The sequence below is a fragment of the Saccopteryx leptura genome, chromosome 1 (genome assembly GCF_036850995.1).
Source record: "Saccopteryx leptura isolate mSacLep1 chromosome 1, mSacLep1_pri_phased_curated, whole genome shotgun sequence".
Taxonomy (NCBI): Eukaryota; Metazoa; Chordata; class Mammalia; order Chiroptera; family Emballonuridae; genus Saccopteryx; species Saccopteryx leptura.
Window position 1 is genome coordinate 287125532 of NC_089503.1, and position 18519 is coordinate 287144050.

Here is an 18519-nt window from a genome sequence, read left to right on the forward strand (position 1 = left end):
CCACAATTATGCCTAAAGCAAGTAATGGGGAGCACTCTCCTCCCTAGAATATTCTTCTCTCAAAGAAAAAAAAAAAATTTTTTTTTTTAAGTTAAACCATCTCTAAAACAGAACCCCACCTCAGAATGCCCTTAGGGTTTGTTAAGGTTCTGACTTCTTTGCAGGTGGTTTTCAGTAAAAGGCGTCTGTTGGGAAAGCATACTGCGGAAAAGTTCCATCCCAAGGCCGGAATTTTATCGTTAGCCTCCTTCAATTACACAATTTATCCACTGCCTGAAAGGTGTTCTGCTCAGGGCCAGCTGCTACCGGGAGCATGAAATGTGGAACTTGACTCCCCCACAAGCAACTATAAAATCTAATCGAGAGGATGAGACTAATACAAATAAATTACCAAATGTGTTTATTATTTCTAAGTTCATTTATTATTTTATTTATTTATAAATTTGTGAATGCAAATAAACTAGGCAGAAAAAAAATAGTTTCTACAATTTTGGACAGAATGGATCCTATGTCGCTGAATGAGGGCTAGCGTAAGCGCTCAGAGAGGATATACCGTGAGCTAGGTCCTAAAGGTAGGAAAAGTATGTGGATAGAAAACAGGATCAATGGGAATAGCGCACAAAAGATAAACAGGAATAAGGCAAAGGCAATCTGGGTCAGGGACAACACCCAAAAGAAGGAAGCAGACGGGAGCTTGTTTCTTTGAGAGGTGGTGGGAAAACCAACCTGGATAAAGCACGAGGGCAAGAGACCTGAAAGGAATATGGGTGGATGAGAATAGTAGGGCCAGGTCACAGTGACTTGAAACCAGATGAACTGGTACTGATTTGGGGTCTTCAGAAGTTCTTTGTCAAAATGCAAATACCCAGGAAAAGAACCAAGGGGTAAATTGGAAGCAGAGGCAGAGGGGTGGGGAGGGCCGACAGCCAGCATAGACGGGACACGGTACTGTGTGCTCTCCTACATGTCACCACAGGAGGAAAGGAACATGGTACATCAATATCAGCTGGTAACTCTCCGTTTCGAGTTCTTTCTTGGGCCCTAGGAATGCCCTGGCGAGACCCAGAACAAATACATTCTGATATAGTGTGAGGAGAGGAAGGAGAGAGGGAAATTATACTAAAGCCCACACTGGCTGGAGAGCCAGGCCTGAGGAAGGACTTCCAAAAGGGAGGGAAAGAGAGTTAGTTGTATAGAAGACAAATTCCTCCCAATGCACAAGTTTGCCAACCATTGGCTCTTGAAATGCACATATCCTTTTTTATAGGCCAGTAAAACTCTATTCTTTTGTTGAATGGATATTCTTTTGGATCTTACAATCAAAATCAAGATGTGGGGAAGACTCTGGAGATGGCTTTTCACAGAGTAGATGGAAGAAGAGTGAAGGATCCTCACGTAAGACCAACCGAGAGCCTCACGCTGCTCCCCAAACACTTCGGAGTGCATGGGGAGCAAGCAGTCTCCCCTAAATACACAGCCCCTTCGGGACCTCCTGAAGGCCAGGGTGTCTCTAGTGAGCAGTAGAATGGAAAACCATTGTTATCACCAAAGAAGTCTCTGTAGAAAAGTTGCTGTGAAACTGGAATAGGTGTGTCTTTCTGACCTTCCGGTTCTTTTTATAGGCACTGCAGGAATCTGAGTGAGGGCCTCCAGTCCTTCCGCCCATTTGGGGAGAGAATAAAGAAGCTGAGGTTGTGTCCTTCTTACTCATTGGCAGTTACAACCTCACAGCCACCACAGCCTCAGCTTCCAGCGTGAACACAGAGAAGGTAAGTTGGAATGAAGGGGCCATGCCCTCAGCTATAAATCTGGGCTGCTCCAGCCATCTGGCTTGGGAGTAACTGAAGAGGAGGAGAGCTAGGAGTATTCAATTGCAAGGTACTTTGTTCTAAATAAATATGTGGGACTTTTTCCTAGGCAACCTCTGTTAAGACGTAGATTTTGGTGCTAAATTATACAAAAAGTTATTTAAAGGCAGGGACTATTTTGTATAGTTCTTTGATGAACAAATACTAAGTACTGAACATGTTGCATTAAATTGACGTGAATTTAAAGAAAGAATAGTCGTTAATATAATATATTTTTTAAATGTATTGATTTTACAGAGAGAGGAGTGGGGGTAGATCAAGAAGTATCAACTCATAGATGTTTCACTTTAGTTGTTGGTTGACTGCTTGTCTTATGTGCCTTGACTGGGCAAGCCCAGGGTTTCGAACCAGCAACCTCAGCATTCCAGGTCAATACTTTATCCACTGAACTACCACAGGCCAGGCACAGTCATTAATATTACTAGGAAAAATCACTTGTCTCCTTCAAGCAGTGCATTGGTGTCTGGAGTGACCCAATGATTCATTAACGTCAACAGCCCTTGTCCTAGAGCCTGAGATAGTTGGAATCCCATGAATTATGCAATCCTTGTCACATACCCCATTTTATGAAAAAGATTCAGCATTAACTTCAAAAAACTTTGACAGAAGTTGTGACATAGAAATGGATGAATTATCTGAAGGCCCCGAGTGAAGACTGTTTGTTCTTCCCAGAAGAATGTAGCTAAGATAGTCTTGAAGTTTGATAGTGTTGGGCTATTTATTCAGTACATCCAAGTGTCTTTATTTGAGACTGAGAGACACTATAGTGACGTATATATATACCAAATTGGCTTTCTTATGGGTAGATGTAAAGTATAAGTTTGTCTCATCATTTTTCTGCAGGAAAACAAGTCCATTCTCGTGAGGTCCACCTACAGTCACCATGTACGAGGACTTCACTGAGCCCACTGGGGACTCTTATTTCCTCTGTGAAACAGAGGGGCCATGGGGCATTGTTCTGGAGTGCCTGGCAATAATTGGCATCGTGGTTACAGTTATTCTTCTCTTGGCATTCTTCTTCCTCTTGCGAAAGGTGCAAGACTGTGGCCAGTGGAATGTCCTCCCCACCCAGCTGCTTCTCCTCCTGGGTGTGCTGGGGCTCTTTAGCCTTGCTTTTGCCTTCATCATCCAGTTCAATCAGCAAACTGCTCCTGTGCGCTACTTTTTCTTCGGGGTCCTCTTTGCCGTCTGTTTCTCATGCCTCTTGGCTCATGCTTCCAACCTGGTGAAACTGGTCCGCGGTGGAGTCCCCTTCTGTTGGACGACCATTCTGGGCATTGCTATTGGTTTTAGCCTGTTGCAGACAATCATTGCCATTGAATATGTGACTCTCATAATGACCCGAGGTATGATGTTTGTGCATATGACCCCCTGTGAGCTCAATGTAGACTTTGTTGTACTCCTGGTCTACGTCTTTTTCCTGATGGCCCTCACATTCTTCGTCTCCAAAGCCACCTTTTGTGGCCCGTGTGACAACTGGAAGCAGCATGGAAAACTCATCTTCGTCACGATGCTCATCTCTATCATTATCTGGGTGGTGTGGATCTCCATGCTCTTGAGAGGCAACCCCCAGCTCGAGCGGCAGCCCCAGTGGGATGACCCTGTCATCTGCATTGCCCTGGTCACCAACGCGTGGGTTTTCCTACTGCTGTACATCATCCCTGAGCTCTGCATTCTCTACAGAGCGTGCAAACAGGCTTGCCCTCTACCAAGCAATGCCTGCGCGGTGCCAGCCTATCAGCGCAGCTTCCGAGTGGAGAACCAGGAGCCCTCCAGAGGTACTTTCCCAGGGGACTCAGGGGGTATGGAGGGTCTTCTGTGGGAGAAACAGGAGAGAAATGGGGCTTCAGGATGAATCAAGAGGGAGCAAAAGGGGAATGGTCAGAACTTAGTGGATGACTAATGTTAAACACGGAGATGAGAACTCCCGGAATCAAGGTTAAACTTTTATGAAAATTGAGTTTTTCTAAAATACAGAGACCAATGGAATGAGACCAAAGCAAAAACATATCAAAGGCCCTAAGTAAAGAGGGTGAGGCTGTAGTGCTCATGCTTAGTAAAGAAAGGCACCCACTATAAAAAAAAAAGTTAATCAGCCCCAAATTAGGCTTGGACCATGGGACTGCATGACAGATCATTGCTAAGGGCAGATGTTTTGGCTGTCAAGTACAAAAGTCAATCCCAGCAACAGTGATTGACATTTTAAAAGTTAGATGTCAAAGCTAATTTGCCCAAACATCATAATAAACTGATTTGCAGGACTCATCACCTTGTTAAATTCACAAAGCCCAATAACTTCTGGATCTCTACTTTTCAAACTTCTCACTGCTTAAAACCCTTCAAGGTTTACAAAAAGTGACAGGAAGAACCATTAAATCAGAATTCCAAGTAAGGGCACAGAAGTACAATCATTAGTAGAAATAAAGCAACTTGCTTATGTAACATTTTCAGAATAATTTCTAGATCATATTTTCCTCCTTATGTAAGAACCAAGCCACCTGACCCTCCTCTGTTAAAAAATAAAATATATCTTATCCATGACAATATGGAGGCTTGGACAGCAACAACCTGGGAAAAATAGTGGCTAATTTCAGGCATTTGGAAATATGTCAGAATTCATTATTTCCTTTCTAAAACATCTGGCCTAGTATTCATAAGCAAATGTCATAGTTTTACATCAATTCTTGCATCTTAATAGATATCTGATTTCTCACAATTTATTTCTAATGTGCAAAGATGGTGTTATTTTATATATTGTATAGCACACAATGTTTACTAGACTCAAAAAAATTAATACAAGCTTTCCTTTTTAAGTGTATACACTTCTTTGAGCTGTAATCTATAGTTAATTATACATTCAAGTTAAATCCTGTTCAGATAGATGCATCCATTAATTCTTTTCAGTCCGGCTGACCAAGAATCAGAAACTGACAGTATATATCCTTCCTATGACAGTTCTCATTGCTTGTTGAGGATGTATAATCAGATTGCTGAGGTTTGTGGTAGAATTGCAGAGTTGATCTTCCTTGAAACTACTTCTCATAGTTCTCACCAGAAGATAGAATAAAACTTCCTGTGTTTATTTCATTGTTGTTTTATGTTTCCAGGAAACAGAAGTCAGAGAAAAAAGGAGAGAGCGAGAGAGAGAGAATTCCTAGAGTATCCTGAAATGCAAAAACACACTGGCATTTGTAATGATCAGGATTTCATACCCCAGAAATACTGGGCAAGTGTTAAAGTGTTCTGAGTGTCCTGGTGGAAAAGCATGGCTTGCCTAAGCACAGTGTTTCTTGGTCTGTCCTTACTGCTCCAGCATGGTTAGAAAATCCATTTCCGAGCAGAGCGTAGCCTGCCAGTGAGAATCACTGTCGATGTAGTGTGATATTCTGGGGGAGAGAGGATGAATAGTGTAGTAAAGAACACATAATTACGCTCCATAATTGGGCAGAATAACCAGAAACTTAAGCTTTAGAGAATGGAACCAGAACCCAGGTCACCTGGAAAAAGTAGAAAATATCAAAAATCAGAAGAATGATTAAAACTCGATAAAAAGTGATTATACCTAGCTAGGAAAAACATACAGATAGACACAAAATAAATAAAAGACAGACAAGTACAGTAGAATAAGTACAGTAGACCAACTATTACTTTAAAAATTCTAAGTGTGTCGTTGGTCAGGAGCTGACAGTGGAAAACAGCTTAGCACTGTGTTTGTTTTTGTTTGCTCAAGAAACAATCACTGTGCTATTTAAACAGACATGTGGTCGGGAAGAACAATCCTGCCCTTGTACTCAGTATCAGTCAGTCTCTAACAAGAACACTCCTTCCAGTTCTGGGACCCACTAATGAGAAGTGTGAGGAGCTTGGAGAGGTTTCAGTGGGAAACCACAAAAATGATTAAAGGGTGATGTAGTCAGACCTGTGAAACTGAGATGGTATTTACTGACGTGCTTTTCTTGTAGACTATATTCTCTCTCTCTCAATGCTGTTCTAAAACATGACATTTCATTCTACTCCATGAGGCATGTGTTTGTCATGTGATTCTTCCGATTAACACTGTTTGTAGTTGTGACTCCGGTCACATAATTATTTGTTTTACCACTGGGTAAAGAATTACTCAGCTGAAAGAAGAGTAAGGCAGGAGGGGATTAGCAGGGAATTTCACAAGTATAAAGACCTCTCTCCAAGAGGCTGTTGTCCTGTTACTTTCTATCTCCAACTGAAGACAATGGGTAGAGATGAACTCAGATTAGAGCATGAGGGATTTAGATTAAATACGAAAATAAGAGTTGGTAAACACTGACAGGGATCATCAGCAAAGAGAATTAAGGACTCCATTTCCTGGAAGTCTTTCAAAAGAAGATTAGGCTTTATCTTTCTAAAGTGGCTTATGGACTTAATTCCAAGATATAAAAACATCTTGACAGAGAATGAAAATGCAATCGGGTGTTTTACTACAGGACACCAATTAGGTATAAATATTCTTTGCCCAGTTATAAATGTGTTCCTAAAAAGCAATGTATTGATTGACCTCTTAAAATTTGTTGTTCTTTTAACTGAGAATTTTAAGTATGCTAGAATTGGCAGAGACCTTAAATATAGTAGAACAAAAGATCTGCCATGGATCTTTTTTAGGATGGGAAAGCTCCTGTTCTAAGTATTGCTCACTTTATCTGTCTTAGATGAGTTAGAATATTGTTATATCAAGTTTGCTAAAAGCAAGACCCATGTATAGTTGTGAGCATTTTTCTTTCCAGTGTTTGAATGTGTGCAAACTTAGAATGATTTTATTTGAAGGTATTAACATAAAGACACAATGAATCTATGTGATATAAAAATGAGTCAATGACTATAAAATGATATGAAGGAAGAGAAAAATGGTTTTGTAATCATAAGCCCTTTGGGCTGATTTCCTTATAGCAAATACCAACTTTTCTGAATATTACCTTTTTTAAAACAATTTTCTACTTTTTTGCCCAAGGCACCCACCTTACGATGAGAAACCCAATTTGAATGGTCCCAGGGGGCATGGTTTTTGTTTTTCTGTAGTGGGAACAAATTGGGAAACCACTCTCTTGTCACCCTCAAGAGCTGCGTGTCACAAAGAGAACTGGCACAAAGTAGGGAAGAAGACAGTGAGCTGGAGAAACGGGCTTCTCTCATGTATGATCTGGTCTGATAAGAATGTTGGATGAACGCTGGTTACCAAGGGGCTCAGTATGAAGGAATCTTGTCATGCCACAAGGAAAAAGTTAAACCAAAAATTCAGTTCATTCTGCTGTGGTGGAAAAAAAGCATTTCATATTTCATGGGATCTAACCCCTCTAAAAATTGCCAGTAGGAGAAAGATGTCAGAGCATTAATAATAACTGTACCACCAGTACTACCACCAGCAATAATATACAAAGGATAACACTATGGTGTTTTCTATATATTATGCCCTATTTCAAGGGCCTGATAGATATTAGTTGATTCAACCTTCAAAACAACCCTTGAAATAGATTTACTATTTTGATCATTGTGATCCCTCTTTTACTCCCATCAAGAAACAAAGCAACGCCTGACCAGGTGGTGGCGCAGTGGATAGAGCGTCGGACTGGGATGCAGAGGACCCAGGTTCGAGACCCCGAGATCGCCATCTTGAGCGCAGGCTCATCTGGCTTGAGCAAAAAGCTCACCAGCTTGAACCCAAGCTCGCTGGCTCCAGCAAGGGGTTACTCAGTCTACTGAAGGCCCGTGGTCAAGGCACATATGAGAAAGTAATCAATGAACAACTAAGGTGTTGCAACGTGCAATGAAAAACTAATAATTGATGCTTCTCATTTCTCTCTCTGTTCCTGTCTGTCTGTCCCTGTGTATCCCTCTCTCTGACTCACTCTCTGTCTCTGTAAAAAAATAAATAAAATAAATAAATAAATAAATAAATAAATAAATAAAAATTAAAAGAATAAAAAAAGAAACAAAGCCACAAAAAGTTAAGGAATTGGGCCCTAGGTAACACAGCCAACCATGAGAGAACAGAGCTGACCTGCTCCAATGTGCAGCCACTAAGTGTAAATACTAGCTGCCCAGCTATGTCTGTGACCATCAAGCAAGGGCCTAGCCTTAGAGACCAACACAACTACTTTCTTCAGAAAGCTACCGTCCTGTTGCTAAGACACACATTAAACAGATATCCACATGTGTGATTATTCTACGACAACATACTCTTTGAAAGAGAAAGAGAGAGACAGATGGGCAGGAAGGGACAGAAATGAGAAGCACCAATTCTTTGTTGTGTTGCAGCACCTTAGTTGTTCATTGATTTCTTTTTCGTATGTGCCTTGACCGGGGGCTATAGCAGAGGAACTGACCCCTTTGGTCAAGCCAGAAACCATGGGCTCAAACCAGTGACCATGGGGTCACGCCTGATCCCATGCTCAAGCTGGCAACCCTGCACTCAAGCTGGTGAGCCCATGCTCAAGCCAGTATCCTCGGGGCACAAACTTGGGTCCTCTGTGTCCCAGTCCGATGCTCTATCCACTGTGCCACTGCCTGGTCAGGCAACATAAAATAGTCTTTAATAATGTTTTATATTATGTCTGGTTTTTTAAACTGAATCAAAAGTTGTAGAGTATCAAAACTTAAAGGGACTTTAGAGATGATCTAGTTAAGGCTCTTTATGTTGTTGTTGAAGACAGTGAGAGGCCCGTGGTCAGGTGGTAATACCGGAGAGTAAAGGCTCTGACCCACTGCCTTTGTTCTTCCTCTAGAAAGTAATGAGGAATTTTCAGCCTCTTTAATTACTAAACACAGATGAGCTTCTCCTGAACACAAAAGGTTATTCATATACAACCTTCCCGAGAAGCTTTTTAAAATCATAGATTTATTTTGTTGTTGTTCTTGTTAGAACAGCCTCAATGGAGAACTCCTTTTTAAAGGGCCAGGAGCCTCTTCGCAAACCATTCAGTCTTCTCCCGGTCCTCATGTGCTGTTTCTCGGTGAATCTCTGACACTAACCCTGCCCTTCCCTCCTTTGGCTTTCAGCCCGAGACAGTGATGGAGCTGAGGAGGATGTAGCATTAACTTCATATTCAGCAGCAGGTAAATGTGCTGTCTCGTTCACCACGGGAGGGCCATTGCAAGCAATCCTTCCTTAGAGCGGTCAGGCTTCATCTCCAATGGCTTTTACTGATCTGAGAGAGAAGTGGCAGGGCAGGGCCACCTCTACAAGCATGTGGAGCTGGAGCCTGTAGATTAATTCATATCAGGGCAGCACAGTAAAGGGAAGCCAGGCCTATTGCCTCCGCCCAAGTGCCTCCCAATCCCCATGGCTGCTGCCATCAACAATATATTCTGATGCAGGTGACTGTGCCTGAAAAGAAAAGGCAGCTTGAAGCATTTGTTGGAGGGTGAAGAGAAACAAGCTCACTGCTTTCTGCCCTGGGTGCAACAGGGGATTAAAAATATGTTTGCATGTCAGTTCCGTTTTCAGTATCAGTTGTCAATATGCACCCCTGAGCCACCCTGGCTGTCTCTCTCAGTCACTGTGTAGCTCCGGCTGCCAGGGCTGCCCCAAGAGCTGGGCGAGGTCTGGCATTATCATCTGGATGTCCAGATGGATGTACTGATTTTCATCCTTTCAGACAAAAACAGAGGGAGCACCGCTGAGCAGGTTTGGAGATAACTTGCATTTGTGCCGTGACGGCTTGAAGACACACAGTCCGGACAGCCAAAAATACCACATTGGGACACAATTCCTTTATTACGGGGATCAGAAGTAACGAAAATCCAAGAGTGAAAGTCATGAACTATTCTAGGCAACTCCAGCTAATCCCTCTGCTCTGAGACTTTGCCTTTTCCTGGAATGACACAGTCCAGGTCACAGCTGTATCATTTGCTATAATTAACCTTCTGGAGAGCATTTACATGATGGGGAAATCTTTATCATCCCCTGTGAGAATTTCTTGGACTGCTTTCAATTTCCAGTGATCAGCTATTCAAGAATCTTACAAAAAGATTCTTGTTAATGACTAAAGGGAAGATGGTAAAGACGTTCTGATATGAGTAGGCTCAATTTTCTTTTTCCCTTTTGCATTTTAACAAAGTATTGAATGATGGTGAAATGATAATATTTCAAACATAGTTCTAGAGCAGCGGTTCTCAACCTGTGGATCGCGACAGGTTGAGAACCGCTGTTCTAGAGAGTATCATCCCATATGTTGGCTCAGAATGTTCATGATGGCATTGCTTCCCTTCTAGATTGTTGATCTCACACAAGACTATCTTATCCCATGGGCTAAACTGGGTCCCCAGCAAGACGCGGAATTATAAAGCCCACAGGAAACATAAGTAGTGAAAACTGAGAAGTTCGTCCTGCTAGAGCCCTGATGAGCCACTGGTGAGCCCACAGCATCACATGACCAACACAGCTCATTTTTCCTTCTCTGCTTCCTGGTTCTTTCCATCCATCTGGACCAATCATCAGAAGACTACCTTTTCAAGCATAATTACAACCTTGCTGGCCACCCTACCTGCCTATGTGTCTCTTTCTTCATTCACGTAACTGTAAGATTCCCTTCCTTAGCAATGCTGGAACAAATTGGCTCCTTACTAATGGGACTGGCAGACCTTGGTCTGAAGAAATTAGGGTCATGCTAAACTGACAAAGTCTAGAGGTCAGTAGCAACTCACTACTGAAATACCTTTCTAGTCATATTTTACAAAGGGCCCTTACACATGAGTGGCCCAGCATTTGCTATCAAAGTCATAGCAGAATCCTCAGGACCCCCACAATTGGGCATTTTAAATAATGTGAACATTTCATGGACTTGCAAAGCTGGCAGGCTTTGTCCCATGGAGTCTGCTCCACAGGACCCCAGTGTGACGGCTGATGCAGCTGAGGTCAGTGACCTGCCTTGGTGAACCAATAACAGCAAAGGAAGAGCCACTCGGTTGATGCTCATAAAAGATTTTAGGTGGTGCACATAAAAAGCAGAGTCTGCCTGTCTTGATGCTTCTAATGAACCGATGCCTCTGCACTAATTACTTTGCCTTTATTCCTCATGCAGACCCAATTCCTTCCCCACCTGATGCCCCCTGTTGTCTGTATCAGGCAGAACAGGACCAGAGTCAGAGGTGTGCTGCCAGAAGAGTTCTAAGGGTGCAAGTTCAGCCCCCTGACCTTGCAGATAAGAAAACAGAATCCTGGAGAAATAGGATGCCTTGCCCAAAACCACACAGTAGTTAGCGGTGGGCCAGGTTTTCCAACACTTAGACAACTCTTTTTACTTACTCTAGGAGGCTTCTCCATGCCTGTAGTTCTGTATTAACAAGTAAGATGTGCCTCTCTCCTGAGAATCAAGTGTGCTATGTCAGACCAGTGAGTGTTGAGCACCTGCTGTGTGAAAGATCTTTGAAAAATAGCTAAGACTTGAAAATAAGCCTTTTTAATGACCAATGTACAGCATGGATTTTTCAGTATCAACAACTATCTCCTGAATATGGGCAAGGTACCAGGACCTGTTCTCAGAACTCAGTCCCAGGTGGACAAGGCAGACAACACTGCTTCAGTAGATCCTACAGTTTTTGTGGGGGAGAGAGCACAAGGCAGAGAACTTCAGGAACACAGCTCCCTCCTCTTGGAGACGAGGAAAGGATACCAGGGACCATTGCCCAGGATAACACGGCTTGTTAATGAAAAACAGCTAGATTCCAGGTCCGCGGCCACTGTTTAAGTGCTCGCCCTCTACACAGTGTTTCACTTTCATGTATTTTTTGCTGCACTTAAATTCACTGCTCCTTTTTTTTATATCTGTGCCCTGAACAATGGTCCCAGCACAAACCAGAACCGAGATAAATGACCAGGCTTTGACCTTCTGCCCTTAATGGTAATAAAAAGTTGAGAGAAAATGTTTAAACATTAAGACTTGGACCTATTGGTTTAGGTGACATACTACTTAACAAACCACATGAAGGACCTAATTGAAGAAGGAGCAGCAAGCCATGTCACCTCACATCCCTGGAAGAAAACCATCATCAATGATCTTTCTAGTTTTTAATCCCCAAGATGATGACAATGGCACCTTTAACATAATTTGGTTTGGTTTCGTTTGGTTTGGTTTTGCAGGAGGTGTTTCTGTTGAGTTGGCTGGCAAATTTTAATAAACTCATTGAAGCCACATATCATGGCTAAAATTGTTTCCCAAAATGTTTTTCCTAAAATTAGAAAAGGTAAAATTTATACCAAATTGCCTCTGAAGTGTATAGCACAATTTAGCAAAGTGTTGGACTGTGTATTAGTTAGATTTGAGGAGGGGGTTGATGTTGTATGGTTGCAAGTGTTTGATTCAGCTATTTCAAGAATGAAGCTGTATTGTAAGATTGAGTGACCCAGCATTTGCAGCAGCAAGACAAAAGTCCCTCTGGGACCCCAGTACAGCCACTCATCTGGTTTCATGGAGATGGAATACTGTCAGGCATTGAAAGGAGCTTGCTGTCCCCTGCCCTGGCCCCACAATCCCCCTCAGCCACTTTGACACTTTCCTCACTAACAGCTGAATTACTTTATCCCTGGAAATCATAATTCAGATTCCTGAGAGGAGGTCTGATTGGTCCAGCTATTCATCACCGTCTCTGATTGGAAGTTCTTTTGTATCAGCCTACCTCTTGATTTACAATCAGCTTGTGAACTGGCTGCCCTTGGGTCCAGTACCCACCACTGGACCATTTAGCTGTGAGTGCCTTGGCCATGTGGCACAGACTCAGTCACATACGTCTGCTCCCTCAGTGAGAAGCTGTAGGCAGGGTATTAGCTATTGGGGAGTAGAAAAAGGCATACATACATCATGAGTGACCAACTCAGGAGGAATTAATCCAGGAAAGTAAAATTTTATAAAATTATAAAATATTTTAATGAAAATACAATTTTATTTCTTTCAAGTTTATGGAGCAATTCACATAAAGCTAAAAACCCTGATAGTCTCAAGTTGATATCCATGAGGAACCATTTAAAAGAATAAATAAAACTACTTATGATTAGCCTATTATACTCAATTACTCAATTCAATAAGTATACTTGAAGTTCTAAACTCATTTACTTATATGTAATAGGTTACATATTTGAAAGGCACTTATTCTCTTAAGTATTTTAGATAGTCCTCTTCTGATTCTATTTATTTACTGATTGTGTGTGTGTGTGTGTGTGTGTGTGTGTGTATCTCCAAAAGATAGGATATCAATGAAAAACTTCACTATGAAATACTTTCCTGGTGTAAATGAATGGTTAGCTCAATTAGAGCTGCTAATAAAATACCTGCCCAGGTGTGTATTATGTAATATATCCTTCATCTTGATGCTTTTTTCCTGACTCAAAGAGCATCAAAGATTTATGCTCCTCCACATTAAATCTCATGACCTCCCCATTAACTCAAAGGGTATCTACTTACCATACTGTATTTCAACCTGTGGTTTGGTCAGGCTAACTTTTCCACATCCTCTCTACATATTATTCCTTCTTTCCTCTTTTAAATAAATCTTCCCCTTTCCTCAGATTATATCTTTTTATCCTTCCACAATCAGTTTTAAACCTACTTTTTCTCAGAAACTTCCCCTGGTGACATGGGAACACAGGATTGCCACACACGAAGCCCAACTTAAGTTATGATAGAATGAAGGTATCTTTTTTCCTTCAAACTCTAATGGTAAACAAGATTATTTCTGTAGCATCTTCCTCAGAATAAGCCTAATCATCTATTTTAAAAACATACAATTAATGAGAAATAAACTAGAAAATCTATTTTGTTTCCTTGGTACAAAACCCTCTGTATTTTGTGCTTGAGGGAAATGCCTCTCAATTAGCATTAAATGGGAGTGATCACAAAAACTTTGAGTTTTGAGAAGTAATACTTGACATCTGAGTAAAGAAAGACTTTTGTTAGAATTGTTAAAAATGTCTTCATGATTCAGGCCAGTTTTAAACTACTGGTCTCTTGTGAGAGATCATGCTTGCTGCTCCTCAAATACAGATTAATTAGAATTAAATTTGCATTTTAACATATAGCAGAACTCACTTATACTGCTCACAAAAATTAGGGGATATTTCAAAATGAATATGAAGCGATAAAATATCCCCTAATTTTTGTGAACAGTGTATTTAAAGAACTTTAAAGTGGTTACCTCAGGAGGCACAGAGATGCACCACAGCTTAAACTATTGTTAGAATGCCTTTCCTGGACTGCCTTTAAGAATTTCTCAAGAAAACTGGTGGAATTGGGTTACTATGAGCACTAAACGGTCAGACTGAGAAAGTGAGTTTAATGATGAATTTCTAATTCTGATCTTATCCATCACTCGAAAACTACTAACTGCACATTGGAAATGCCATTGGTTATCTTTCTTGATTTTTCTAAAGATGGTGGAACTATTAGAACTTGAACCATATTTAATATGTGGTTAAATAAACCTTGTGTTTGGGAAAGATGCACCAGACCACCAATGGTTGAATTGGCTTTTCAAAAAGCCTGGTCAGAGCAGGCTTTTTTTTTTTTTAGTGAAAGTAACAAAGATGTCCATTCACATGTAAAGGTTTGACATTTGATATGAGATTTTATTCACACTTTATTTTACCCACTGAGAATCCTGACTTATGGGCAGAGATATTGCTAAAAAATTTTCCATAAAAGACTGTGCTTTGGGGTGTTACTTACAGTTGTGTTGTCATGTCCTGTTGTTGATAACTCATTTTTCTAAACAAAACAATTGGTTAAAGTGGCTATTTAGAAAATTTTTAAAATCAATTTTATGCAAAGCATATAGACTTCTGATAGTCATGAGAGCTATTTTCCAAATGTTTCCAAACTCTCCTGCCTTCCTAGCACATGGTAGGAATGTACTTTTCATTTTTCTCTCTCTCTCTCTCTCTCTCTCTTTCTCATTCAAATAAAATAAATAAATAAATAAAAGAGGTCCACACCAAGACACATCATAGTTAAAATGCAAAAGTTTTTTTATTTTTTTTCTGTATTTTTCTGAAGCCGGAAACGGGGAGAGACAGTCAGACAGACTCCCACATGCGCCTGACTGGGATCCTTCCAGCACGCCCACCAGGGGGCGACGCTCTGCCCACCAGGGGGCGATGCTCTGCCCCTCCGGGGCGTCGCTTTGTCGCGACCAGAGCCACTCTAGCGCCTGGGGCAGAGGCCAAGGAGCCATCCCCAGCGCCCGGGCCATCTTTGCTCCAGTGGAGCCTCGGCTGTGGGAGGGGAAGAGAGAGACAGAGAGGAAGGAGAGGGGGAGGGGTGGAGAGGCAGATGGGCGCTTCTCCTGTGTGCCCTGGCCGGGAATCGAACCTGGGACCTCTGCACGCCAGGCCAACACTTTACCACTGAGCCAACCGGCCAGGGCAAAATGCAAAAGTTTTAAGACAAAGAGAAACTCTTAAAAGTAGCAAGAGGAAAGCAGTTAGTTACATGCATAAGACTGTAGGCTGATTTCTCAACAGAAACTTTGCAGGCCAGAAGAAACTGGCAAGAAATGTTCAAAGCGGTGAAAAACAAAGGCCTACAATCAAGATTGCTCTACCCAGCAAAGCTATCACTTTGAATTGAAGAACATATAAGGAGCTTCCCAGACAAGAAAAAGTTAAAAGAGTTCATCACCACCAAACTAGTATTACAAGAAATGTAAAAGGGTCTTCTTCTTCAAGGAGAAAAAAAATATATAAAAAATATGAACAGTAAAATGACAATAAATACATATCTATCAACAATTGGATCTAAAAAACAAAATAAATAAGCAGAACAGGAGCAGACTCACAGATGCAGAGAACATTTTGACGGTGGCCAGACGGGAGGGAGGTCGGGAAAATGGGTGAAAAAGGTGAAGGGACTAAGAAGTACAAATTGGTTGTTTTAGAATAGTCATGGGGTGCAGCATAGGGAATACAGTCAATAATATTTTAATAACTACATATGGTGTCAGATGGGATATAAGACTTATCAGGATGATCACTTAGTAAGTCATATAATGTTTAATCACTGGGTACACACCTAAAACTAATGTAATCAAAAAAAAAATTTTAATTATATTAAAAAAATAAGAGAAATGATGACACTTCTCAGGTCAGTTCCAAAAAGAAGCAATTAATTGTTCATGCAAGACCCTCAAGAGGTTTTTTTCTTTCTTCATGACGTTAAGCAGTGTTCCAAATAGTGCTTGCTCTATCAACATGCAGCGTGAACAAGTACAACTGTGTTATTTTAAGTCACTATGATTTGGGTTATATGTTATCTCAGCTAGCTCAGCCTAGCCTGACTGACATAGCCACTAAATCAGTTGTTAAGTATCCTAAAGTAAAATAAGGAGTTACTTGTCTGAATATCATACTTTACTGCTTGTTGTTTTGGCATTCTTCAAAGACATTCTTAGATTAAAGAAAAGGCACCCCATTCTTGACTGATATATGCCAGATGGAGCTGCCAGCCATGTGTCTCCATGATTATTCACATAATTACAATTCACTGAGATAGCTACCATTGTAAAAGCATTTGGAGGGTAAAGTAGTGACCTTGAACACAGAATCATTCTGTCTGGAAGACCAAGGGCAAGACTTCACAGTGGAAGTAAAAAAGTTGAGATGTTTTATAATGTAAATAGAAATTCAGGGAGTCTTGCCTGACCAGGCAGTGGCACAGTGGGTAGAGCATCAGATTGGGATGCAGAGGACTCAAGTCCTAAACTCTGAGGTTGCCAGCTTGAGCGCAGACTCATTGGTTTGGGAGTGGGGTCACTGGCTTGAGCATGGGATCACTGGCTTGAGCATGGGATCACAGACATGACCCCATGGTCGCTGGCTTGAGCCCAAAGGTCACTGGCTTGAGCCCAAAGTCGCTGGCTTGAGCAAGGGGTCACTCAGTCGCTGTAGCCCCCCGGTCAAGGCACATATGAGAAAGCAATCAATGAACAACTAAGGAAATGCAACGAGGAATTGATGCTTCTCGTCTCTCTCCCTTCCTGCCTGTCTGTCCCTAACTGTCCCTCTCTCTGTCTCTGTCACACAAAAAAGAAAAGAAAAGAAAAGAAAAGAAAAGAAAAAAGAAATTCAGGAGTCTTTGTACAAGTTGAGGAAATGTGCCTCACTGTAAGCAAGTGAATTAGAACATGTGCTGCCCCCAATCTGCCCCATGGATGCAGCCTCCGGCCCGAGCACAGGGCTTGGTAAGTGGAGTGAGTCTGCATTCCAACCCCACTCACCATCTCAGCCAGGTTTCTTTGTACAGTGCAGAAATCAACAACAGCAGCCCTGACCGGGTAGCTCAGTTGGTTAGAGGGTTGTCCCGATACTGCAAGGTTGTGGGTTCCATCCCTGGTCTGGGCACATACAAGAATCAACCAATGAATGTATGAATAAGCAGAACAACAAACCGATGTTTCTCTCTCTCTCTCTCTCTCTCTCTCTCTCTCTCTCCCTTCCTCTATCTCTCTAAAATCAATCAATAAAAATAAAATATAAATGCCCATAGGGGTCTGACCTGTGCTGGCACAGAATAAAGCATTGACCTGGAACACTGAGGTCCCTGCTTCAAAACCCTGGGCTTGCCTGGTCAAGGTACATATGGGAGTTGATGCTTCCTGCTCCTCCTCCCCCCACTCTCTCTCTTTCTCTTCTCTAAAATGAATAAATAAGATATTTTTTAAAAAACCACACAAATATTCTTTCATTTTAAATTTTTTATTGATTATAATTTATTGTGTTTACATAGATTCAAATGTCTCACTGAATATACCTCCCGCCCACCCCCGTGTTCCCCTCTACATCCTTCTTTCCCCCTCCCCCCAACGCCCTTCCCCCTTCCCTTCAGGATTTGCTGTCCTGCTCTCTATAACGCTGTGTTATGTATATATTTATATAATTTCACTAACCTCTTTCCCTTCTTTGATCCCCTCCTCTCATCCCCTTTCCCTCTGACCACTTTCCCTCTGGTTCCTTTGATCCTGCCCCTGCCTCTATTCCGTTCCTCAGTTCACATTGTTCATTAGATTCCTCAAATGAGTGAGGTTATAGGATAATTTTCTTTCTCTGCCTGGCTTATTTCACTTAGCATAATAGTCTCCAGGTCCACCCATGTTGTCACAAAAGGTAAGAGTTCCTTCTTTTCACAGCCGCATAGTATTCCATTGTGTATAGTACCACACAGCTTTTTTTTTTTAATAATTTTATTTATTTATTTTTTTAATAATTTTATTTTTTTAATGGGGTGACATCAATAAATCAGGATACATATATTCAAAGATAACAAGTCCAGGTTATCTTGTCATTCAATTATGTTGCATACCCACCACCCAAAGTCAGATTGTCCTCTGTCACCTTCTATCTTGTTTTCTTTGTGCCCCTCCCCACCCCCTTTCCCTCTCACATTCCCCCCTCCCCCCCGTAACCACCACACTCTTATCAATGTCTCTTAGTTTCACTATTATGTCCCACCTACGTATGGAATAATACAGTTCCTGGTTTTTTCTGATTTACTTATTTCGCTTCGTATCATGTTATCAAGATCCCACCATTTTGCTGTAAATGATCCGATGTCATCATTTCTTATGGCTGAGTAGTATTCCATAGTGTATATGTGCCACATCTTCTTTATCCAGTCATCTATTGATGGGCTTTTTGGTT

The 18519-nt window shown here is 41.5% G+C and overlaps 1 protein-coding gene across 2 annotated transcripts; it reads left to right on the forward strand.

The window, feature by feature from the left end:
- Window positions 1-1653: 1653 nt before the first annotated feature.
- Window positions 1654-10238, forward strand: GPRC5D (G protein-coupled receptor class C group 5 member D). 2 transcript variants are annotated; one of them, XM_066361145.1, is made up of 4 exons: window positions 1654-1769; window positions 2712-3646; window positions 8895-8951; window positions 10110-10238. In XM_066361145.1, the coding sequence occupies exons 2-4, from the start codon at window positions 2752-2754 to the stop codon at window positions 10115-10117; spliced, it is 960 nt and encodes a 319-aa protein (XP_066217242.1). In that variant the 5' UTR covers window positions 1654-1769; window positions 2712-2751; the 3' UTR covers window positions 10118-10238. The 2 variants fall into 2 exon arrangements, with proteins under 2 accessions (XP_066217242.1, XP_066217243.1); XM_066361146.1 differs by lacking the exon at window positions 8895-8951 and having other exon boundaries at window positions 10110-10217.
- The last annotated feature ends 8281 nt before the right edge of the window (window positions 10239-18519 follow it).